Here is a 19,875-nt window from a genome sequence, read left to right as displayed (position 1 = left end):
CAGAAATAGCTACCGCACACTCAGTATCCATCTTACGTTGTATCCCTCCATTTTCAAACAAATTTACCTTCGCTGAATTGCCGTTATTGCCTTACTTGCGAAAATAATGTAGCAAACTCATTTTATACACAGAGTAACTAGGAGCTTGCTTGACAACTACTTCTAAAGTGATCATAACATCAATTTTCTCTTTTAAATACGAACTGAAACAGCTCATTAATTAGCGTAATTGTTTCGCTTCAAACACATTATCGCACATGGCAGTTAATCATCAGTATAATCAATTATAAATTAAAGAATCATTACTGTCATTTAATCAGTTCATAAAGGAAACCAACACTGATGTCGGTAATGTACCTTTCATTAATTTAATTACACTGACTTGCTGGATTAAAATCATAGTGAGCCGCTCGTTATGATCTAGATTGAGTAAACTCATTGCAACAAAACCGCTTACAACACTGCTAATTGATCATACTGGCTTTCCTTTGTTTGACATGTTTTTGATTTGCCGATAATTTGGTCGCTTAGCCCAATATGCAGTCAGGCGGTAAAAGGATGCAAATATATACACAAAGAGGGGTAGAATCAAGTATTCAGTACGCCCAGAGGGCATGATTGGCCAAATAAAGGCAGATATAGTGATTAAAGCACGAAAATAAGGACTAGCCCGACTTCTTTAAAAAACACTTGTCCCGGACTAGCGACTTGGAAAATTTTACTTGTCCGACTTCAAAAATGACTAGTCTGGGACGTCGGGGTATAGGATTTGCTCAGCCCTGCCAAGAGGCCACAACTGTTGTTAGTGTGCTGATGGAGAGAGTAATAGCAGTATTTGGAGTTCCCCGCTTTATACACAGTGATAAATGTTCCAATTTTGAATCTCTGATTTTTGCAGAAATGTGCAAGTTGTTCGGTATTGAGAAAACCAGGATGACAACTAACAGATCACAGTCAGATGGAATGGTGGAGAGGGTCAATCAGACTATAAAAGACATGTTGGTGGCCATTGTTAACCAAACCCAAAGAAACCGGCATCATTACTTACCTATGTTGATGATGGTATATCGTTCTTCAGTCCATGAGGCTACTGGTGTGTCACCCAGTGCCATGATGCTTGGAAAATAAGTTGTCTTACCTGTTGATTTGTTGCTTGGACAGCCTGTGGAAGAAAATGGAAACTGTCATTCAGTGGGAGTGTGGAGTGTGCCACGATTTTTGCTTCGTCAGGTGGTCTGTTGTGAGGAGACACTGGATTGAACAACACAGTGGGTTTGGATGGAAATGTCAAGGATGCAAGAAGACCTTTGGGTGATGTGGTGTTTGGCACCAAAACTGTGCATTTCTGGATTGGAGCCATGTTGTCATGGTAAAAAGGTTGACGGGTGTTACTGGACCAGAGACCGAACACCGGATGCAGGTGTTTCAGGCTGGAAAGGACAAGAAAGTGGTCCCAAAGCTTGTTCCAAGAACAGAAATGGTACCATCAAAGATGGCTGGGGCAAAAAGTTCTGTGGACCAGAGAGAAATGGTGATGCCTGCACCAAAGTGGGCCACTCATGAGATTGCTCCAGTGACCTCCCCTGTTGGACGAGTACAGCCACCACCACCACCTATATATGTGACCAGTAAGGTTGCCACATCTACAGTATCACATTCTCCAGTTTATGAGGCTACAGCACTGACAGAAGCATACAGTGATAATGAGATTGATGGGGAACTATCCCTCTGTGTTGGCCCATTGGAGACATTGGATGACAGATTATTTACTGGAGCTCCTGCTACGACAGTGCCAAATAAATGCTTGGAGAAGGTGTGCACCCTTGGCTTCACAAAATCTGTAGTTAGACAGGCTGAATTCTGTAAAAATGAAGAGAAAAAAAAGAACTTATGATTTCAAGAATCAAATTCAAAAATAATTTATGAAATAAATTGCAAAAGTCCTAATAAAAAAATGTTATACTGAATTCAAGATCGAGTCCCGTTGAAGAATCCAAGAAAGAAGGCGATGACGTAAGCCGTATCCTATAGAATGTTGTCATTTACAGTTCCTTGTAAATAACACTCCTGTGTTGGAAATCAGAATAGAGTTTGTAAGCAATGTCTTTCCAAAACTTCTATATTAGCACTCCTCAAAATATTTCCAGAGAATAAAGAATTAATCCTTTTCAAATCCAAATGATCTGAAGATAATTAACTTAAAAATCTGGCTACAACAAAAGAAAACAACTTGATACCAAGTGTAAAAGCCCATTCATACCTTGTGTCCTATATAGTTTAATTTCACAAACCTGTAAGTGGGGTGCAGCTGTATAATCAAATTTCATACCTGTTTGTGGTTTGCTTGTATGAAATGCATCATGAATATATTTATAGTACCTGTTTGTGGTACATTCTGTATTTGTTCCAATAATAATACCAGTATGTGGTATATTATCTGGATGTTGCCCAGTATGCCCTACATAAAGAGTCTTCAGTAAAAGAACCCTCAGAAGATGGAACAAATCTTGGATATTGGACGGAAGAGGATACTCAACTAACTCGTGTTCATGGACATTTTCTAACTTGCATGAATGGAAATCATTCTGACCAGGACACTCAGACTGAAAACACACCATAATGCAACCTGGTGTGCTCTCCAGACTTCATTATTCTTGGAGGACTCTGAACTCTCAAATTTGGATCAAACTTTGTGCATTAGAACTGAAGGGTAAAGGTGAGCTAAACTAGCATGTGCTAGTATTAATCACTGGAAATGATTGTGAGTAATTTATGACTTAATTAGTAAAAATAATTTTCACACCCAAGTTTTGATATGCATGTACTAAAGTATGTGAAGGTGTATATTTTTTGTTTAAATTAATGGTTGGCTAGTTAGCATAGCTCAAAATTTTCCATCCCCATCTAATTCTATATGCGCTTGATACTGAATAGGTGAAAAATAAGTCAGTTAAGGTTCACAATTTGCATATTTCAAGTTCGTATTTATTCAGAAGTATGAGGAAATGAAAAATAAGTGTGCTACATTAAAGTAATTGAACATGCAATGACTATGTTATATTTCATTAATAACATATACACATGTATTGTTTATTAAAATTTAATAGTTTGTTCTGTTTCTAATTAGACATAGATAACAAAGAATATTGAGTGCTGCTTCTGGGTTTGATTTATTCTATTTTTACATGTAGAACAATAACAGCACATAATGTGTGTATTTAAATTCATGATTACTGTTAAAACTTAACTTTGTAAATGCCCATTCAATGTCATAGAAACATGGAAAGTTATTTTTGGAAATGCTAGGGGTAGGAAAGGTGGATTCAGGCGTAATATTTGTTTTTTAAAACATAATGTTGAATGGTCGCCAGAGGTTTAATGGCCAACGCTACCCCACTACAACTTTTTGGTGAAAACAGTGGGTCTACTTAATTTAAAGAGTGGATCCAGAGATTTGAATCCAAGCCCAGAACAAGCACAACACAGTGAGACGACTTTTCAGTGGAAATATTTTGCTGTTTGAGATTAAGTTTGAATCAGATCTGCACACAACATAACCAAGTCCTGAGTTACCTGACATAAAAATGGGTAAGAAGAAGTCCAAGGAGCTGACCATGTTTTAACGGACAAGAACCAGGTTCAAGATGACGGAATGTCATATGAGTTGGAAATGAATGCTGGTGCTAGATGTCCAGTGGTGGAACTGTCTGAGAATAGCAAGAGTGGAGTGAGCAAGGACTATACTTTCGATGACAGGTCACCCAGAAGGGGAGAAGAGTTACCTGTGAGTGAAGATGATGCAGACATGATAACAAATAATGAAGAAGCAGCAGAATCCAGTAGAATGACAGGAAGGTGTAGGTCTTTTGGTAAGGGAGAACATAGATTAAGAAGATTTGGTACTTAGGCTATGTTGCATTATAGGGGAGACAAGTCGAAAAATTATGGAGATACTATAACTGTTGATGAAGATGCAAGACAACACTCTATAGATCTAAAAGAAAGTGTTGCAGCTGCAGTAAATGCAGCTGTGACTGAGATTATGAGAGAGATGTCTGGAGCCACGAAGAATATCGAGATATTGTTGCAGGGGATGACAACTAGGGTAGCGCACTCAAGAGAAGTTACTACTGCTGGAGCACAAAGAGACACATTTACTGAGAAAGAGACACATTTGCTGAGAAAGAGACACATTTACTGAGACAAAACGAGATGATAGAGCATTGACTTCAGCACAGACTAGAATGTCAAGGATAAGTATAGGCAATGCTGATGAGGGTAATTTGAGCTCATTAGATGGGAGTGAATCAGAAGAAGAGAGATATAGCTTGGGTATTTCTGGATCAAATCTGAGTAGAAGTCATGCATCAACAAACCGAACCACTGGTATTAAGACCAACGGTGCAAAACTTCCTGCATTTACTGGAAAAGAGAACTGGAAAGTGGATCAATCATTTCACAGCAGTAGCAGAAAGGAGAAAATGGACTGAAGGAGAGAAATTAGATGAATTACTTCACACTTACATGGAGCAGCTGGAGAGTTTGTATTTAGTCAACTTCAGGAGAAAACTTTGAACAGTTTCATCAAACTGGTGCAAGAGTTAAACACAAGATACAGAGTTATAGAGACAGCCAAGACCTATGCAGGACAACTAAGTAGAAAAAACAGAGACCCAATGAACTGGTGGAAGAGTACTCTGCAGAGCTGAAATGTTTGTATGATAAAGCTCATCTGGAAAAAGATTGAAAGACAAGAAGAGAAGATATACTTAGGAGATTTCTGGATGGACTACATGATGAAAATGCGCGCTTTCAAGTTGAATACATAAAGGAACCAACTGATGTTGACGAGGATGTGTACCATGTGGTGAATTTCATGCAAACAAGAAAACGGGACAAGGGTAATGAATTCTGTTCTAATAGAAAGTTCAAGAAAATGGCTAGAATGGCTGCACAAATGGAAACAGGGTCAAATGAAAAAAATGAATCTGATTCATCAGGAGAAGAATGTGAGATGAACGAACACGTCTACATAGTGCCCACCAAAAACAGCAACATAAAGAAACAAAATCTTGTGCAGTCAAGTGGAAATAATGGGAATCCAAACAAGGACGTGAAATCCGAAAAGCCAAATGAGAAACATCAAAAGAAAACAAAGATTACAGAAACTAATAGAAAAGATTGAAAAGTTAAGAGTTTGAATTGAGTCAAGGTTTACAAAGAATGGACAAAAGCAAGAAGTTTACCAATCAAGGAAAGGGTACAATGAATGAGCAAAGTTATACTTGTTTTACAGGTGGAGAGCAGGGCCAGTTCGCATGAGACTGCTCATTGAGAATAAAAAAGATCATAGTGCAAGTAAATGTCCCTGAACAGAGAATCTAAGTATCAGGAGAGACAAGAAGCAATGATAACCATACTTTAAACTAGGAAAGACTGGCCTTAAGGGTCAAAGTGCTGCCTTGCTTATAACTGGCCCATTGAATAACTTCAATAAAATCTCACAAAATGAAATAACTGTTATACATCGGAGACTTCCAAAATATGAGGAATCTACCAGAAAGGAACTACAAATGGAGAAAAACTTATTTTTACAGCGGACACAAGAGCAACAAAAATCATTATATAAGATAGAGTTTACAACAAAATATCAAAAGAAACGTCAACAGTTGCAAAACTCTGCAAGTCTAGCAGGAGCAAGCGGCACACCACTAAAAGAATTTGGAAAAGCTGTTTTCTATATTGAGCTAGGACCACTGAAGCTTGACAGAGAAGTGATCGTTGTAGAAATAGAAGATGAAGGGCTTCTTGGAATAGACGTGCTACAATATGAAAAAGAAGGTCCAGCAGACATTCTACTTAGTAAGGGGATCATCAAATTAGGCGGTGCTTCAATACCATGCATACAAGTTGGCCTCCACGATGACAGGGTGAGGAAAGTTCGGGCAGCAGACCATTACTATATACCAGAATACAGTGAAACTGATTGATGTTTTCACAGAAAGAGAGGATGGGGATGAACAAGCCACCAGCATGGAAGTTATTCTGGAGCCTTGTGAGAACATCACTGAGAAATATACAGTGATCATGGCTCCCTGTCTGGTTGACATAAGGGTATGTCCAATAGTGGGTCAGGCCTTCAAGCATGATGGGGTTCACACTACTATTTTTACCATGGAAGATGCAGAAGAAGCTAGTAATTTCGATGCTGTGCGATGAATTAAACGTCAGTCCATTGGAAAGAAATATAACAAAGGGAAAATAGAAACAATAGAAATTGCAAACAATAATAATGAGCTGTCAGAGCTAGCATTGGAAGATGAAAACTATGAAGTGCCAGAGCACGTGAAGGAGCTATATACCAACACAGTGAAGACAAAGGGCTTTAGAGAAGTTAAAACAATAGCAGGATTACTGGGTAAGTTTCAAGATGCATTTTCTCGGGATGACAATGATTTGGGTTTAACAACTCTAATAGAGCATACCATAGATACTGGCAATGCCGGGCGTGTTAGACAATCATCACAAAGAGTGCCTCTGGCCTTTGCTGAGGGTGAGAAAAAGGCAATACAAGAGCTAGAAAGAAAAAAAAAGATGTGATAACGAAATCTACATCACCCTGGGCTTCACCTATTGTCTTGGTCAGAAAATAAAATCATCTTGATGCAGTTGCAGGAGCATCATATTTCTCAACCCTTGATTTAACTTTAGGATACCATCCATCATATTCCAGTAAAGACTGAAGATCAGCAAAAGACTGTCTTCGTCACAAAATATTGACTTTTCAAATACAAGACAATGCCAGTAGGGTTAACTGGAACTTTTCAATGTCTTGTTGAGTTGGTATTGCAAGGTTTCCAATGGCAGACCTGTTTAATATATATTGATGATATCATTGTTTTTGGTCGTAACTTTGAGGAGCATCTGTTGTGTTTAGAAGAAGTCCTGGTTCAGATACAAATGGCTGGCTTGAAGCTGCAACCCAAGAAATGTTACCTTTTGCAACCAGATGTTGAATTTCTCGGGCATATTGTCAGAGAAGAAGGCATGAGGCCCTGCCCAAGAAACATTATCAAGATATTAGAGTGGCCATTGCCAACGAATGCCACAGAGGTTCGTCAGATTTTAGGTATGGGAAGCTGCTATTGCAGATTTGTGAAGGATTTTGCCCAAATGGTGCGGCCACTGGTTGACCTTACACGGAAGTGAAAACCTTTTCAGTGGACTTCTCAATGCACTGCCACATTTGAAAATTTGAAAAAGGCACTAACTAGTCCAGATAGTATGGCCTATCCATAACCAAAGGGTCAATCTGTAATGGATACAGATGCATCTGATATTGTCATTGGGGCTGTTCTGAGTCAACACCAAGCTAGCCAAGAATGGGTAATTGCTTATGCAAGTCGTGCATTAAATCAGGCAGAGAACTATTATGTGACTGACAAAGAACCTCTGGCAGTACGTTACTTTGTTGAATATTTTTGTCAGTATCTACTGAGCAGAACTTTCAAGATCAGAATTGATCATCAAGCCTTGGTATGGTTATTTAAGCTAAATGAACCAAAAGGGCGTATTACACGATGGATAAAGATCCTATCTGCCTATGATTTTAGCACTGAGTATTGACATGGTACCAAGTACTGGTATGCGGATGCTCTGAGTAGATATTTAAATCCCAGAGACTGCACCTGTGCAGAAGTTGATATGATGGAACCATTATCTTGTGTTCTATGTAGAAAGGGTAAAAAGAGGTAGCAAGAGATGATGGGACGTTTAAGTGCCCAACAAGTATCGAAACGAATGATTTATGGACAAACAGAGGGTTCAGAGAGGGTCATCTCTAATTTCAAGCTTGACCTAATAGGTTCAGGACAAGCAGAGGGTCCAGAATCTCCTGATCACAATGCTACAACTCTTCAAAGCATGGAAAACACGATCTCAATCTAAGAAAGAAGAACAAACGAACCAGGAGAAGGAGAACATGGAGGTTGTCACTTCTGGTGGGGAGCTAAGATCTAAAAGTTATCTTTTCATACCATGGGGAAACTATGATATACAAAAGTTGAGGAAGTTACAAGAGGCGGATGAAGACATAGGTCCCATCTTAGTCGCAAAATTGAAGAATACAAGCACAGCAATGGTAACCACTAGTCCAGTTTTGTGACACTACTGGCTACTGTGGGATTCACTAGCAGTAATGGAGAGAGTGATATTCAAGAAATTTTTCAGACGAGATGGGACAGGAGAACATTTACAATTTATTGTTCCCAGATTATTAAAGGGGTAGATTATGTGTCAAATGCACAATACATTTCTATCAGACCACTTGAGATGTAGGAAAACTTGTGAGAAAACCCTTTAAAGGTTTTACTGGTTTGAAATGAGGGAGGACATTAACACTTGGATGAAGAGGTGTGACATCTGCCGCCGACAAGGGGCTCAACAGAAAACCAAAAGCGTCTTTTGGGTCCATGGGAGTGGGAAGTCCTTTAGATAGGCTAGCTTTAGATGTATTAGATCCATTGCCAAAGCACCAAGTGGGTCAGGTATATATTACTGGTCACTGATCATTTTTCCAAGTGGGTGGAGATTTTCCCTATACCAGATCAAACTGCAGAAACATGTGCTCAGAAATATTTAGATGAAGTTATCAGTAGATACGGAGAAAAAAAATCCTATGAAAGTGTCATACTTTCTGAGCTTTGCAGAATGTTAGAAGTTCGTAAAACAAGAACCAGCCCAAGAAACCCAAGATGCAATGGCCAAGCCGAATGGTTTAATAGCACATTACTGAGGATGATAAAAGCCTACGTTAAAGTAGCAACAGCGGACGCCGTTAGAGGGCACTGGCGATCAAGATTAACGATTTCTCAAAATGTCAACCTTGTTACACCCGGTACTTTCTCCGCTTTAATATGTAAAAAGCTGACATTTTTACATCCGAATGTATTCATGGTTGAAAAGTCAAATGTCTATATTTAGCGTATATGACACTGGGCCATTTCTACAACTTATTCAGCGGAAAAAAAACGAAAACCGAATTTTTTCAAACGCTGAAAAACTAAATAAACGAACATATACGCTCACCTACGCCTACTTTTTAAGTACTTTGGAGTTCTTTTTACGAGAATAATGGTAAAATGTGTCCGAATATTTGCGGAAAACCCACAAATTACGTCTTTTTCTAAGGTCACCCATGCCAGCAAGAACGGTAACTCTTCCCTGCACATGGGTACGTACAAAATGTAAACAATGACAACAATACGACATAATTTGGGTTCAAAAACACACGAAAACTTGATTGTATGAAAAGGCAGTCGTTTATAGCAAGGAATCGGATTATACAAATGTACTGTCATTCATTATACCAAACGTATTATTAAATATTTGTACAACTTTTGTTGTGTAATATATTTTCGAGGTTAGAGACTCGATGGGAGTATCACTCACCGACTCAGTGATACTAGACGTATTGATAATATGTATGTGATTGTGATCACTGAGATATTATCAATGTCAGGTCATCTGTTCTACATATGATTCTTATCTATCGACACTGGTATTAAAATTAAAATGTGCATGTTTTTTAGTAGGGATGGAAAAGAGGTAAAAAGTTCAACTATTTTGAAGAATAAAAAGAAATCCATTTAAAATTGTCATGCCATTTTTTGTGAATATCAATATGAATATTGTCATCATAAGCCAAGGAATAGAGAATCGATCTGTAGTATTTCTCCATTTAAACAAATACATAATGATAAATATTTCTTGAGAACCAAATCAGTACCAGTTTCTTCTCAATGTCTATTACCACAATTGTCTTTACATCATGAACTATGTAATATTGCTCAACACAATGGTCAGAATTATTATGAAAATATTGCAAATTTAGGACATCAAATTTTAATGTTGCACCATCCTAAGCTGACACTATAGAAATCCTGACTTACTGTAATGAAAAAATAGTGGAAAACCTTTTGTCATTGATTTTATTTTATAGATATGAAAACTGACCAAATATATCTTATGATAACTAAATTCTAAAATAGCAATTGTTATTTACTAAATTGTGATTTCAGATAAATGTATACATGTACAAGAACACTGTAATGAATATGCACTATTGGTTTTAAGAATAACATACAATTTAAACTTGGTATGACTCATGATTATGCTATTTCATGCAAAAATGTTAAGGGGCGTGTGATAAAAAGGCACAGAAAGTCTTCAGAAGTACATGGAACATAGAAAAAGTGGATTTATTCTTGAAGCTGAATGTTCACAACACATTTATATATAACCATATGTAAAAAATATGCAACTTTCAGCATGAAGTAACATGAGGTCAAGAATTTTCAAAAAGTGACCAAAGACCAATATTAAAAATGGTGGATGGTACATGTGTTTAAATGCTTCCTGTGAATTTATTTGAAGAGATATCATAAAGATGGGCTCATTTTTGAAATCTGCACACTCAAAGTAAGCAGAAAATATTCCATTTTAAAAGCAACATATAATTTCAACTTGTGTATGACTCAAAAATATAGTATTTCATGCACAAAAGTTGGAGGGTGGGGTGATAAAAAGGCACAGGGGGGATCCTGATTTACCTGGAACATAAAAAAGTAAATTTATTCTTAAAGCTGAATGTTCACAAAACATTTCTATATAAAATATATGTAAGAAATATGAAAATTTCAGCTTGGAATAACATGAGGTCAAGAATTTTCAAAAACTGCCAAAGACCAATATTAAAAATGGTGGATGGTACATGTGTTTGGATGCTTCCTGTGACTTTATTTGAAAACATATAAAGATGGGCTTATTTTTGAAATCTGCACAAATTATGCAGAAAACATTCCATTTTTATATATTCTATAATTATGAAAAAATCATCCCCTGTTGCTAATTAAAGATGAACAAGCAGATTGGGATCTACATTTAGGGTGTTTAGCTGCAACCTATCGAGCCACACCACATGAATCTACTGGTATGACACCAAACCTACTGACCGCTCCGATGGCCTAGTGGTTAGAGCGTCCGCCTCGGATGCGGGAGGTCGTGGGTTCGATCCCCGGCCGAGTCATACCAAAGACTTACAAAAACGGTACTAACAGCTGCCTCGCTTGGCTCTCGGCATTAAGAGGTTAGTGTTAGGACTGGTCGGCCCGGTGTCAGGATAATGTGACTGGGTGGGACATCATGCTACATGTCTGCGGCATGATGCCCCAGTGCTAGAAGACATCACTATAAACTGCCACATTGCAGACATCGTAGCGATATGACTGAAAAATTGTTAAAGCTACGTTAAAAATCCAAACCACATCACAACACACCAAACCTACTGATGCTAGACCGTGAAGTTATGGGGAATATGTATACATCTTAATGGATAGAATGCAGCATGCTCATGATGTAACCAGGAAACATTTAGCAACAACAGCAAAGCGCCAAAGGGATATGTACGATGTGAAATTGTGTAACTTCAGTTACATCTCTGGGGATTTGGTCTGGATCCTAAATGAATCTAGATACATGGGTATTTCACCCAAGTTACATAAGCTCTATGATTTATAGTAAAGAAGAAGATAAATGATCTTAATTATGTCATTCTACTAAATGAAAAAGGACGAGAGAAGCTGCTGCAACATAACAAAATCAAGCCTTACGTTGGAGAAAATCCACGAGAATGGGCCAACAAAATGCGGAAGAAAATAGTCAGGTTGGATAGGAGTGCATAAAAAGACAAGAATGCAGATAAACATATTAACTAAATGAAGGCATCCTTCAACCAAGATTTTTTTTCCCAATCACAGTGGATGTGCTCCGGACACAAGTAACTTGGTTAATAATAAATAGACAAGTAAATAACTATATGTTTATAGAAGTGTAGTGTAAAATTATAATTATATGAATGGCAATGAAGCCAAATGGTTGTACAACATTGGAAATGACCAGGGTATTGACTAATCAGATTAAGATGACAACAAGACTGATTACCGTCAAGTCCCTCACCAACACAAGAGGTAGAGCTTATCGGTTCCGCAAATGTCCTGCAGAGGTTGCAGTCAATGGAGAGAAAAGCAAGGTGGTGAGCCACATTTACAAGAAACACACGCCATTAGATCAAGCACCATTTTACTGTAACCTGTGTACCTTCGAATGTCAGTATCAGCGTGACCTGGAACGACATGTGCAGTACTACCCAGCACACACGGAGAAAGTTAATCAGTTGAGACAGTTGGGATGCCCTGTGAACGAGGAGGCTAATCTGTTTCAGAATTTGCATCCAAACATTCCTGGGGACAGTGACATGGAGTTGCTTGGCCGCGAAGATTCAGAACAGATTTGGAGGGAAAGATCACGCCAAGTAGAGCCAGGGAGCCAGTTATCATCCATGAAGGAGACTGTACAGGAAGATCCAGACCTTGGTGCGGTAATCACGCAGGCACACCCAGCTGCCCAAATGATACTTGCGGAGGCAGATAGAAGCAGTGCAGATATTGAACAATCATCGGCACAGTAAGAAGTGAATTTTTTTCATGAACTCTTGGATTGTGGTTCCCCAATGAATTTTTCTGTCGCCCATTTGCCCCAGCAAGAGATCATCCAACAGACTTCAGTCCCACTAAACAACGTGATGCTTAATTCCACTTCTGTACAGCAAGGGGAGGCCCATCGCAGTCAACATCCAAGGAACGCAAAGCCAAAATATGTATTTAAGTTTGCTGAACAAACAAAGGTGACTGCTGTAGAGATACACCAGCGAAAAATCGCAAGCAAAACGTCAGTTTCCTCTAGTAGATGTAGCTGTGGCACAAATGAAGATTTAAGTAAATTACTTTCTGGCATTGATACATTGATAGATATTATGGAAAAACAAGGGGATATACTGAAGGAAAACAACACCCAGTCAACCGCTTTAATAATGAAACTGAAATGCATGCCAGGAGCAAACCAAGACCTATAGAACACTAAATAGTAATATAACAAAAATGATAGAACACCTCATTGAGACGGGGAAACAGCATGTGAGATCGTCTGAAGACCAAGAGAAAATTGAGGGGCAAAGAAATAAAAAGAAAGAGGGGTGCAGGAACCAAAACGAAGAGGAGAGAGTAAATTCAAAACAAGAGGTTAGAGGAAACCATAGGCAGGCCAGGGATAGAGGAAACCATCAAGACAGACGAGACCGGGATCAAAAGGAAAGTGAAGCCATAAGGAATAACCACAAAGAGAACAGAAGAGAACGGTCGCCAAGGCGTTACCAACACCGACACTCACCATACTAGGGAGGAAAGTTTTAGATAATCAATAATGATCGCGTACAACTCTGGTGCGTTTAAATTATAGTGATGAAAACAAATGAAATCAGTAAATTTGAAAAATGCTGTATCATTGCATTTGTGAGAAACTTACCATGTAAATGAAAATGCATTGTACATTATATGTTATGATAACTTTAACTTGGACTGAGTCACTTTAAGCTGTTAATGTTGTATTTATATTTGAAGTTACTTTCAATTTTGTACATTTATTTAGACAACCATGCTAAACGAAGTGTACTAAATCTTTGCAAGGATTCTTTCTATTTACTGTTTGTGGGGATACTAAACAGAAAAAGCAGAGGGTAATGGGCAGGAAATCTAGCCTCTGTTTTGTTTAAAACGGATACAAATCAATTTTATTCGACGTAAAACTTTCGGAGGTAAAGCAGAATGAGTGGTAGTACTAATACAAGTGCCTCTACTTCGTAGACGGGGTTACGACATCGTAGCTAGGTGGATGGGTGTTGTCAACATTGATGGACTATTACTTTATTCGTTAATACCCACTGTTATTCAATACCAAACGATGATTGGTATGATTCTCGGGTATATTTCATATTCCTATATAAATGTTTAATAAATCGTCCATTTAACTCTAATTTCACGATGTTTTTTTTAATTAAAAAAAATTGGAGTGTAATCTCTTCCTGTTGGTCTTTTCAGACGAGTTAGGGAGGCCCTCCTGCCCTGCATGTTAATGGTAGCTATCTTGTAAGTGTTGTTATAATTGTGTTGTGTATTATAAATATTATTTTTTCTAATATATTTTTTGTTATAAATCATTTTTTTCCCACATTTAATATTCATCAGTGTTAAACCAGCATTATTCTACCATTCTCCTTCTTCTTTTCGTTGTCTTCTTTTTTTCTCTCTTCCTTTCTCTGTTTGCTTCTCGTATTTCTGGATTTGTTGTTACTGATTGATGCTCGTTTCTTTCAGTGGTATCTTGTTTTTCCCTTTCTCCAGTGTTTATTTTAGCTTCTTGGTTCTCTTGTGCTGTTTGTTTTCCTACTGTTTCTGCTTTGTTAGTCAGTGGGTTTGTTAATTTTTTCGTTTCTAGGATCATTGTTGGTCGTATTGGGAGCATTTGTTCTGTTTTTCCTGTTGTTATTTGTGGTAGTTGTGTTGTCTGTCGGATCTGGTGATGTTGCTGTTGAGTTCTGAGTGTTTGTTTGGAAATTGGATTTTCTTGCTGCTGAGATCGCCTTTCTTCCGTGTTTCTTTTGTTACTTCTTTATTCTCTTTTAGTTGTGGTGTCTTTGTTTGTTTTCACATTATTTCTGCTTTGTTAGTCAGTGGATTTGTTAAATTTGCCGGTTCTATGATCATTGTTGGTCGTGTTGGGAGCGTTTGTTGCTGAGATCGCCTTTCTCCATGTTTTGTGTTGCTTCTTTATTCTCTTTTAGTTGTGGTGTCGGTTCTATGATTGTTGTTTGTTTTCCCATTGTTTCTGCTTTGTTAGTCAGTGAGTTTGTTAATTTTGCTGGTTCTAGGATCATTGTTCAATGTTGCTCGTATTGGGAGTTTGTTCTGTTTTTGCTGTTGTTATTTGTGGTAGTTGTCTGTTGGATCTGGTGATGTTGTTCTTGTTGTTGCTGTTGAATTCTGAGCGTTTTTTGGAGATTGGATTTTCTTGCTGCTGAAATCGCCTTACTTCCGTGTTTTTTGTTGCTTCTTTATTCTAATTTAGTTGTGGTGTCGTTCCTATAATCGTTGTTTGTTGTATTCGAGGCATCGATTATGTTGTTGTCTGTAGTATTTGTGTGTTCTGTTGAATCTTGTTCCTTTGGCCAGTTGGATGTATTTCTTTTGTTGGTTTATGTACCAGTTCTTGTTGTTGCTGCTGTTGTTGAGTTCCCTGCATTTGTTATAGAGTTGTATTTTGTTGCTGTAATGACTCAGTACTCTCTTGTATTTTTTGTTGTTGTTGCTTTTGTCCTTGTTGCTGTTGATTTTTCTGTATTTGTTTTGGGACTTGCTGTTGAGATTGACCTTTATACCTTTCATTTTTCTTCCTTTTTCTTTCCTTTAGATTTCTGTATTTAAATCACTTCTGAGACTCGCAGTCTTAAACTGTCACACGTATTCTGGACTAAACCACAGTCTAGCGGGGGATTCCAAACTGCTGTTTAGTTTGCTTTGTACGTGCCATTGCCGACGATATAACAACAGACTGTGCACCATATGCTATTATGTCAGGAATGCATTATAACATTCCTAGATATTATCCTCGTTTCCAATTTTGGAACATTTGGAGTACTCCCGTCGTTATCTCGCATAACAGTTAGGGGTCGCTTACGACATCACTAACTTTTAAAGCTAAAACATTTTTTTTTGTACTGCAATTTTGACCACTAAGGAATAAATTAGTTGTATGCACACTTTACTAACACTCTGGGTTATATAGGTTTTCAATTACAATTTGTAATTTAGATGTAGTTTTGTTGCTATCGGTAGCAGAGTACAGGTGCCCCTGCAAGCGCGCGCTCGCAGAATTTTTCCTTGCGGTTGCTACCCAGCCAAGCACAGAATTCTGCTGTATTCCGCAGAAGGTATAAAAGCCTTGTCAGCGTCTCCATTAGGACCTGTTCTGGTTTCCGAGGGTCACGTTACAAGCTCCGTACTTTCAGAAAGAGCGTGGGAAAATCTTTTACTATTATTTTATTACGGATAAGGATTCCCCACTTCGTTAGAAAATCAGAGACCTCTTGGAGTCAAGGTCTAAGTGGGCCTTTACTCTAATGAGAGATTATCAGACACAGAGAACATAGGGAGTCACTGAGTGGTTACCGGAAGTTTAACGGCCAACGCTACTCCGCTACAATATGATTCATCATATGCATGAAATATTGTAAAAGTTATTAAAATGGGCTCAGTTCTTTTTTGCAATTAAGTGCATTCAGTGTATATTTTGTACATGTCAGTAAGATTATTCCTTTGAAAAGGAGATCTAATATGCTTAATTATTGTTTCTTGTTTTAACTAGTGTTTTTGCAGAATATTTATTACAGAATTTTATCAGTATAATACTTATGTATTACATGCAGATTAAAATTATTTGCCTTAATGATGAATTTCGATAGTCCATTGAGTGGGTGCTTGATTATTTATGTTCATGAATAGGTTGTGCAAGTACTCATTTTTATAAACAGTCATTAGATTTAATAATATGCTCACCATCTTTGTTTGGAGACCAAACACTGATTAAGGTGAAGGAAGTGTTATGCCGGTACATCTGGTTAAAGTCAACAGCGTCAACTTTAGCATGCTCATAGCATGGCATTTCTCGTTGACTGCACTATCCTAACATTATATATATATATATATATATATATATATATATATATATATATATATATATATATATATATATATATATATATATAGTTCATGAAGTGAGCTATTTCATGCAACTAGGAATGACCCTATTAGATTATACGTAATTGTTAGGCTTAAAATGTCCCAGCTTTAATTCACAGATATGTAGACTTATTTCGGCAGACGTGATTTGAACGTTCATTCATGCGGGGCACATGTTGTGTATTACAGCTACGATGTGTTGTCGACGGATGTTGGAAGAAACGTATTTTGAACTGATTTGACATTTTGATCACACGGCTTGTCTATTTACATCTTAAATGTATGACGCCTTGTGTAGCTGCATTTTATTTGTAATCATTCGTGTGGAAATCTGTGGAATTAATTCTTTAGCGTGTCTCGCATTCATGTTTATACGATTACGTCACTTCCAGCATAGAATGTTTGATGCGTGATTTTGATTGGTCAGTAATTCTTTATTACCCGATGATCGCAAGTGCTAAATTCTGAATGCACAATAATAATAGTATAACATGAGGTCAGCGTTCACGACCTTGTTCACTTCCTAGTCTTTGTCGAAGGCGCTAAATGCAAAATGGCTCAACCAACCTTAAAATCAGGTGTGGCTATGGTAAAATGAAAAATGCTAAAGTTGTCTGATTCCATAGCATAAAATAACACTAGCAGAGTGTTATTTTATAACTTAGTAAAATTACGTGCTTTGAACTCATTTCTTTTTTAATTGAAGTAGAAGGTGAATAACCTACATTTGCATATAACAACTCTATTTATATTCATGGCGTCTTTAATTTATTATTTTAAATTCACAAACATTATATCGATCCTTTATTCCTTTTATAGAATTTACAATTTGTGTGAAATTCAAAAAATAGAACTTTGTCGTCTGCTTGTGAGCAAACCATTGCACTAAAATGGATAATAAATCATAGAGGCAGTGAACCAGACATGCTTGGTGCACTCTTGCACCCAAACCTGAAACTGTGAACCAGAACCATATGTTTCGGGTGCATCTGCACCCAAACCTTAGAGACATTGAGCACCAAAGTCTGTGGTACACAAACAATAGTAAACCTTGAACCCAGATTAGGTTCTTTTATTTATATTACCCCTTCCCCCTTTATGAATAAATAAAGAATAGATGAGAACATATTGAACACCACTAGCTTGCATGACTCAATACTAATCATGTTAACCCTGCATATAAGATATAATAAGATACACAGGAGTATTGTAGTCTGTATTGTTAATCAGTTGATTGACACACTGCATTATCATGCACTTGCATGCTTCAGCTCAGTACATCTGTATTTAAAAGTACTTTTAGTTAGAAAAGCATATGTAATTACTTGCTGCTTCCTGTTAGTCATAACTTACGTTAACAAGCTTTATGAACAAATCTGTGTTCTACCAACAGATTCAGCTTACACTAACATAACTTTAGATCACAATATACTGCATGTCATAATGTTAGTCACGGTATATTTTCACAAACATTTAATGTAAGTCACTTGAATTGCTAGGCTCATCTTTTCTGTCATTAAATAATGTTACCTTCATTTGACGCTTCTGTTCATTAATTGCACCCTTAGAATAAGACCGTTCCCATATAATACAATAGTATACCCTCAAGTGAACCAAAAGCTGATGACAAGACGGACCCTTTCTGAATCCGTCGCCCATCCATGAGGAGTGACGTGACAAAGATTACCTCCCCAATGGAGTTGACATACGAAAACATATTAAAATTATTGTGACAAACGCATCCCAAATATTGAACAAAAGTGGCCTGTATGAAAACACCATTAGATATAGAATTAGAGTCGATATATAACTCTTGCTCTAAAGCCATATCCTCAACTCTAGGATTGGTCAATACAACACGTGTTGTCAGAACCTGTGTGAGCACTTCTGCGAGTACATAATATTTACATAAGTGCTACGATGCAAAAGCAACATAAAACATACCGCTGGCGGGGTCTTTAATTATAGCGAAGCAGAGAGAGAGAGAGAGAGCGTGAAAGAGAGAGAGAGAGAGAGAGAGAGAGAGAGAGAGAGAACACCGATTGTTTGCTAAATCTAAACATCCATGAAAGGATTGTTGAGTTCCACAGTAGCTTTGTTCTAGACTCACTGAGGTTGTGACGTTGGAGACATAACAATATTGGGAAACACATCCATGAAAGGATTGTTGAGTTCCACAGTAACTTTGTTCTAGACTCACTGAGGTTGTGAAGTTGGAGACATAACAATATTGGGAAGGACGAGTTTTTGTTACATGGAAAACATACGAACAAGACTCTCTTGACAGCCAGATAACGTAGAGCGATTTGTTGTCTCTTAGGTCTCTCCCATAGAGACTTTATTGTTTTATTTTTTGGTCCGGTTCACAAAAGTAAATTCATGTATTATCACCTTTGACGATCACGTCTAAATGTTTCTAGTCACTTTATTCATATTTGGTGACAAGTTGTTTGGTTATTTCACTCCGACTCTGTCTTTGATCAGCTTCGAACAAATGCCAGACACATTCATCGCAGATCTTTCTGAATTTCAAATGATTCATCTGTTTATTTCAAACGGCTGAAGCATGAATGTGTCCGATATTAAAAATAATTTTCACGGTGTATTCAGCATATTTGTCAATTATGTTCTTCACAAAATCTACTTCTTGCTTACCAATCGCAGACAACGGTCATTCAAAACTTAGGCTATCTTCCATGGTTTCACGGATACATTTAAACCGAACAAGGCACTTCATATTTGTATTAAATGACAAACATGAGAAAAACATCCGTAAACATTATCAAAGTCGGCACTGATATATGTGACAGAGTATCCTCAAAGCGCCCCGATTATACAGTATGCTCATTGTCAATTGACAAAATTGTCCACCGTCCTATTGTTAGGTCACTGTTATTTACAAATATATATCAACAGTCGTCCATCGTCCAAAAGAAACAAGACAATATCTAGAAATTTTGAAAAGACTCCCGAGTATCTTAGACACTTATTTTTAATTGCATGTTTTAACATGTATGCTAAATGTACTAATTTTGTTTTTTTTTGTTTCTGTATTAGAATTAATAAAAATGTACAGAATTTCCCATGAATTATTAAATTGTGAATTGTTCCTTCAGAACCTGATCGAAAGATAGAGGCTTTGCAACATGGGTGTGTGATTTCTTAATAGGCTATATAATCAAGTTGC

General features: G+C 37.4%; 1 protein-coding gene across 4 annotated transcripts in view; it reads left to right on the top strand.

Annotated features, from left to right (window-relative positions):
- LOC149772891 (uncharacterized) overlaps window positions 1-18,445 on the top strand; it is a 42,281-nt gene extending 23,836 nt beyond the window's left edge. For 2 of the 4 annotated variants that reach the window (XR_016417543.1, XM_089947145.1), the window contains one exon: window positions 899-9,767. Coding sequence is in view for 3 of the 4 variants with exons in the window: in XM_089947145.1 (XP_089803271.1) it covers window positions 1,367-1,894 (528 nt within the window). In the remaining variant the exon portion in view is untranslated. Of the gene's footprint in view, window positions 1-898 lie in introns of all 4 variants that reach the window. The other 2 variants (XM_089947143.1, XM_089947144.1) reach the window with 1 other exon arrangement.
- The last annotated feature ends 1,430 nt before the right edge of the window (window positions 18,446-19,875 follow it).

The sequence above is a fragment of the Sinohyriopsis cumingii genome, unplaced genomic scaffold (assembly GCF_028554795.1).
Source record: "Sinohyriopsis cumingii isolate HCF-2022 unplaced genomic scaffold, ASM2855479v2 utg000974l, whole genome shotgun sequence".
In the NCBI taxonomy this organism is placed as follows: Eukaryota; Metazoa; Mollusca; class Bivalvia; order Unionida; family Unionidae; genus Sinohyriopsis; species Sinohyriopsis cumingii.
This window is presented reverse-complemented; position numbering and strand designations above follow the sequence as displayed.